The sequence below is a fragment of the Anser brachyrhynchus genome (genome assembly GCF_964034855.1).
Source record: "Anser brachyrhynchus genome assembly, chromosome: 5".
Classification (NCBI taxonomy): Eukaryota; Metazoa; Chordata; class Aves; order Anseriformes; family Anatidae; genus Anser; species Anser brachyrhynchus.
Genome location: NC_137699.1, coordinates 13,771,035 through 13,777,034, shown reverse-complemented (window position 1 = coordinate 13,777,034; position 6,000 = coordinate 13,771,035). Strand labels below are relative to the sequence as shown.

General features: G+C 51.2%; 1 protein-coding gene across 4 annotated transcripts in view; it reads left to right on the top strand.

The window, feature by feature from the left end:
* Nucleotides 1-3,958: 3,958 nt before the first annotated feature.
* The window catches only part of EXT2 (exostosin glycosyltransferase 2), a 72,626-nt gene continuing 70,584 nt past the window's right edge, over nucleotides 3,959-6,000 (top strand). The window contains exons 1-4 of one of the 4 annotated variants that reach the window (XM_080594580.1): nucleotides 3,986-4,114; nucleotides 4,782-4,913; nucleotides 5,058-5,617; nucleotides 5,791-5,880. In XM_080594580.1, coding sequence (XP_080450706.1) covers nucleotides 5,082-5,617; nucleotides 5,791-5,880 — 626 coding nt within the window. In that variant the 5' untranslated portion in view covers nucleotides 3,986-4,114; nucleotides 4,782-4,913; nucleotides 5,058-5,081. Of the gene's footprint in view, nucleotides 4,115-4,781; nucleotides 4,974-5,057; nucleotides 5,618-5,790; nucleotides 5,881-6,000 lie in introns of all 4 variants that reach the window. The other 3 variants (XM_080594579.1, XM_080594582.1, XM_080594581.1) reach the window with 3 other exon arrangements.

Here is a 6,000-nt window from a genome sequence, read left to right as displayed (position 1 = left end):
TTTTCCAGGAATAGTTCCAGTCTTGTTTTTCTTTTTTCTTTCTTGTTTTTCTTTTCTTTTCTTTTTTTTTTTCTACTCTCTTTATCCCAGGGGAGTGTTCAGAGTTTTTCAGTTAGAAGAGGTAATTTCCTATATAGCACAGCTTCCTGTCATAGAAACTGCCCTAATCAATATTTCAGGTCTAACCTTCATGTGTCTGTGTTTGTGGGAGGGGAAGATCAGCAAATCTCCATATTATTAACATGTGTTACACTGCAGCTAACTGAACAGCACGGGTTGGGCCCAGTCCAGATACATATTTACGAAGAATCATGCATACTTAAGGAACAGATCTGTGAAGATGGGTATTCCTGGCAAATACTGAGGGAAAATATTCACTAAATAATCCTCTACCTTAACCGAAGAAGGGCTGCTGCTGGAATGTACTGCATGATAGATTTTTTTTTTGATATATTTTTTTAGATTTAAAAAAAAAAAAAAAGCTAATACCTTAAATGTTCTCTTTCTCTATTAGACTGCTGACAACAGAGCGGTCAGCAGAGCCAAGGGTTGTGTGCTCCCTTCGTCCCCAACCACCCAGTTTTTCAAAACGAGTTTTTTTTTTGGGTCAAATTATCATTTATATTGGTAATTTTTTTCAGTTACTCGGTTAGGGAATTCCTCTGCTCTCTCACTGTCAGCAGGATTACATTTCATCAGAGAGATGGTCAGACTAACGGCTGGGTAAAAAACCTTTATGGAGAAAGCTATGTGAATCCTCCCCCCCCCCCCCCCAAACACACCTACATCTAAAGCATCAGGCATGCAAAAAATATAGCCATTTTTGCACTTCTAAATACATGTGCAGCCATTTTAGTGAGACAGGCTCACTAAGAGAAGATCATTGTTTTTTTGTTTTTTTTTTTTTTTTCTGAGGCAAATCAGACTACGTCATGAAGAAAACAAGGTAACCTACAAGGATATATGCAAAAATATGTGTATTCTGACTGAGAAAATCAGAGGAGCAAGGTACACTCATTCTTCACTCCAATTTATGCTTTATTTATTACCAACTTACATAAAGCACTGGCAACTGACCAATGACAAATGTGCGTTAGTCAGAGATGGTTATAAATACTCTGCTTTTTGTCCTCAGTTTGCCGGGATCAGTTATTTTTAGTAACGAGCCAGCCGACCTTATCAAAATGGAGAATCAAAAATAGTCTGGAAAAACACCGCGAGGAAATGCTGTTTTTAGCAGCTCCGTCCCCTCGACGCTGCTGGCCAGCGAGGTGTGAGTGTGCTGCCCACGCACTGCAGGGAGCACTCGCTTGGTGAAACACGAGTGCCTCTGCACAGCGTGACAGCTGGGGGCTGTGGGGACAGGGGAAATACACCAAGAGCGTCTCAGTCTCCGTGCTTCTGTCACATTAGGGCTTCTTTGCAGGATGCTCAACTGCATCTCCTCACAGCTCACATCCTTCCATAGGAGCTATAGCAGCAGATACTTACATTTCTTTCTCCTCTCGCTTTGGGAAGGCAGTAAAATTGTCCTCAGGTTATGAGGTCAGGCATATTACTTGCTGCCCAGTGCCACAGACCACGGTGCAGCACCACTGGAGGTGTGTGATGGCTCGAGAGGCTACAGCTGTGCAAGTAGCTGCTGGATGCAGTTTATTGCTCAGTCTAGTTGTAAACTCAATGACATAAATGAGGTTATCATTTAATTGTGGCATAAACTGAACTAGCGAGGTAAGGCAGTGCTCTATCCGGTACAATATCCTGCTTTTTCTTACACCAGTGCCAAACTGCTTCGTTCAGCCCAGTACCTGGATTATTGGTAGCAGCCATTAGCTGATGTTTTAGAAGTAAAATACGAGCTATGACTTTTACTTATGCTATGCCACAGGCTGAAAATAAGGTGGAAAAGATGTCCCCAAGCCATTTGTTTTCCCTTTCTTATTTGTCTTTTAATATGATTTTTTTTTATTACAAAGGAGTTTTCAGTATGTGCTGCTTCCAGCACTGGCTGCATCAGGTACCCCGCAACCTCACCTGCAGCTGCTTTGCATGCATGCAGACCCAGCATGGCGGGGCTCTGCGGTTGTTTCTTTCTGTCCTGTGCACTGATCGTCCCAGCAGAAAATACACGGTGCTGTATGCGACAGCAGGCGAATGTATGGCGTGATGGCAAGGCACTTAACAACAAATTCCCAGATGACCTCAAAAGGGTCAAATAAGGCAAGACACGAAGGGCGAAGCGAAGTGAGGTAAAATATGCGATCTCCCTTGTACATTTATAAAAATTGATAGCCTGTTACCCAGATGCTGATGAATATTTTTACAAGCTATAAATGGCAACCTGCAGTCTAAAAATAGCGCTGTGCTGCAGACTTGTCTGGCTCAGCAGCATCACCGGAATACCAATAGGCTCCCTGATGTGGTTTCAGGGAAATCTCTATCAAAACAGACTACGTCCTCCATTTTTTCTTGCTGTTTGGAAATAAAAGAGCTGATGCCACTTGCATTTCTTTCATTTTAAGCTCTCAAAAAAGTTGCGCTGCCTTCCAAATTTTCCTGCAGTGATGATGAAGCTGCCAGCAAGACTCTTTAAATGTCCCAGCCCCAGCCAATATGCTGTGCCATCTTCCCGCTGGAGGGTGGGATCAGGGAGGCAAGGAGGTGCCAGCAGGCGCCGCGGGGGCTGGATGTGGCACGGTGTTTGGGTGTCTGTCCTTGTCGCACAGCTGGGCCGCGGTGGGCACCGCCGGGCAGGGAGACCCGCCACTATTTTAAGCTGCTGGGTTAAAGGCCAGAACGAGCTTGTGCTGGGGGTGAGGGGAAAGGCAGGAGGTGGCTGCTGGGCAGCTTTGCAGCCAGGGACGCTGAGGTGAGGGGAGCTAACACAGGGGGGTCTGTGTGGGGACGTGGCATGCCTGCTGTGTTCACCCACGTACATGTGGCGATGGTGCGCCTTGTCAACACCTGCTTTTTTGAAGTGAAACCGGTGCCTGTGACTGGAACAGCTGGAGTTTTGGGCCGTGAATTTATCCTGCTGTCAGCAGGCACCCCTGAGGACAGCTGGGGAAAGGTTTCATAGAATCACCGAGTCATTAGGTTGGAAAAGACCTCAAAGATCATCTGGTCCAACCATTGCCCTACTACCAATGTCACCCACTAGACCATGTCCCTAAGCACCAGGTCCAACCTTTCCTTAAACACCCCCAGGGACGGTGACTCCACCACCTCCCTGGGCAACCCGTTCCAAAGCCTGACTGCTCTGTCTGGGAAGAAATGTCTCCTCATTTCCAACCTAAACCTCCCCTGGTGCAACGTGAGGCCATTCCCTCTAGGCCTATCGCTAGTTATCTGTGAGAAGAGGCCGACCCCCAGCTCCCCACACCTTCCTTTCAGGCAGTTGCAGAGAGCAATGAGGTCTCCCCTGAGCCTCCTCTTCTCCAGACTAAACAACCCCAGCTCCCTCAGCCGCTCCTCACAGGACTTGTGCTCCAGGCCCCTCTCCAGCCTCGTAGCCCTTCTCTGGACATGCTCCAGGGCCTCGGCTTCCTTCTTGTAGTGAGGGGCCCAAAGCTGAACACAGCACTCGAGGTGCAGCCTCACCAGAGCAGAACACAGGGGGATGATCACCTCCCTGGTGCTGCTGGCTGCACTATTCCTGATACAAGCCAGGATGCCGTTGGCCTTCCTGGCCACCGCGGCACACTGCCGGCTCGTGTTCAGGCGAGCATTGCCCAACACCCCCAGATCCTGTTCCTCCGCGCGGCTTCCCAGCCACTCTGCCCAAGCCCCGGGCTGCCAGGCGAACGCGGCCAGACCGCGAGCCCCGCCAGCGCCCCCAGCCCGGCGGCAGCCCGGGCAGCGCCGAGCCGCTGCGGCGGCGCCCTCCGGCCGCGGGAGGGCGGCCTCGGTGGCGGGGCTGCGGGGCGGCGCCGCCGCCGGCGGTCACCGAGCGGCCGGGGGGGGCCGCACGCGTGCGCAGCCCGGCGGGGCCAGCCCGGGCCGGGTCTCGGCGGGGCGGCGGAGGGCGGCGGGCGGCAGCGGGGAGCCCCGCGGGGCGGCGGCCGCCGTCGGGCTGGCGGCGCGGGCGCTGGGGCCCGAGCGACTGCGGGCGGAGGTGAGTCGGGGCCGGCCCGGCGGCTGCGGAGCGGCCCGGGGAGGGGAGGGGAGGCGGGCGGGGCCGGGGAGGCTCTGGGAGCTGCCTCCGGAGTCGGGGAATCGGGACGGGGACGGAAATTGACGAGAGCAGCCGGTACGAGGGCGGTTGTTGGTGTCGGGGGCTGCTCCGGTGCTGCCCTGTGGAAGTGCAGGCACTTCGGGGCTTAGCCGCCCTGTCCCGACAGCCCTTTGTTAAGAACTGCTTCGTAAGTGTTACCCGGGGTTATTAAGACCACCGAGTGCCGTAACGGCGCTTCTTGTATTTGTATTCGTTGTCTGCTGCGCAGTTGGCTGTGCGACCTGCTTTCTTGCTCTTAAAGCGAAAAAACACCCTGTCGTTGTCCAAAACATGTAATTACACCATCCGCATTCTTCTTCGAGAAAGAAAACCTACCAGCCTTAAAAGTGCCCGCTGTGGAGCACCCGAGTTGGAGCTACAGCTTTCTGCTTGGTGCAGAGGCTTGAGCTGAGGGCCTCAGTGGCTTCCCGAGGCAGCAGGGACCGGCCCGTTCTGTGTGATGCCCCGGTACCAGCCCTTTGTGTGATAGCCGGGCTGCGTCTCTTCACTCACAGCTGAGCTGTGTGTTAATATGTTGGTTTTTTGGTGTTTACTGTAATACATTCAGTTGTGGGTGGAGTGCCACCTGTGAGGACTCGTTCCCTTGTAACCAGGCCCAGCAGATCAGCTTCCTGTTGTCACAGCCAAGTGGCAGTCCCAGCGTATTGACCAGTTGCCATCATTTGCTCCGGTGGAACATGTGAGCGTCTGAAGGAATTTCGCTGTAAATCTGCTGAGGCAAAGAAGCTGTCTTCAGTGGGTTAAGTGAACGGTTCTCTGTACAGTGATAAGTATGCATCTCTTCCTGGGCTCAGCCTTAAACTCCTCTCTTTCTAACTTGCAGAGACAAGAGATAATTGATTCCATTATGTGTGCGTCGGCCAAATATAACACTCGGGGTCCAGCCCTCATCCCAAGAATGAAAACCAAGCATCGCATCTACTACATCACTCTCTTTTCCATAGTTCTGCTGGGCCTGATTGCCACAGGAATGTTCCAGTTCTGGCCTCATTCCATCGAGTCGTCCAACGACTGGACTGTTGAAAAACGCAGTGTCCATGATGTGCCTGTGGTCAAGCTTCCTGCTGATAGCCCCATTCCTGAGCGGGGAGACCTCAGCTGCCGGATGCACACCTGCTTTGATGTCTATCGATGTGGCTTCAATCCCAAAAACAAAATCAAGGTATACATCTACTCACTGAAAAAGTATGTGGATGAATACGGGACGTCAGTGAGCAATACCATTTCCAGGGAATACAACGAGCTGCTAACTGCCATCTCTGACAGTGAGTTCTACACTGACGATGTCAACCGGGCCTGCCTTTTTGTGCCGTCCATAGACGTCCTCAATCAGAACACGCTCCGCATCAAGGAGACAGCTCAGGCTTTGGCACAGTTATCCAGGTACATACAGAAACTTCAGTGTGGGAATTTGAAGAACCCAAGCGGAAAAAATTAAGGTTAATGATGGAGAAGAGGAGGATTCAGTGAGTCAGTGCTAGAGCTAGATTTTGACAGAGCTTATTGTTTGTAGAGAGCACCTCTCTAATTATTGTCTGTTTTTTCTTTTGCTGTAGGTGGGATCGAGGCACAAATCACTTGCTCTTCAATATGCTGCCCGGAGGGCCACCAGACTATAACACTGCACTAGACGTTCCTAGGGATAGGTATGCGTTTTGCTGTATTTGAATGCATAGATCTGAGTTTAAATGCCATTGGAGAGGCAGCAAGCCCAGGAGTGCAGCTGATAGCAAAGGATGTGCTCCTTAGCCTTTACAAAACTGGAG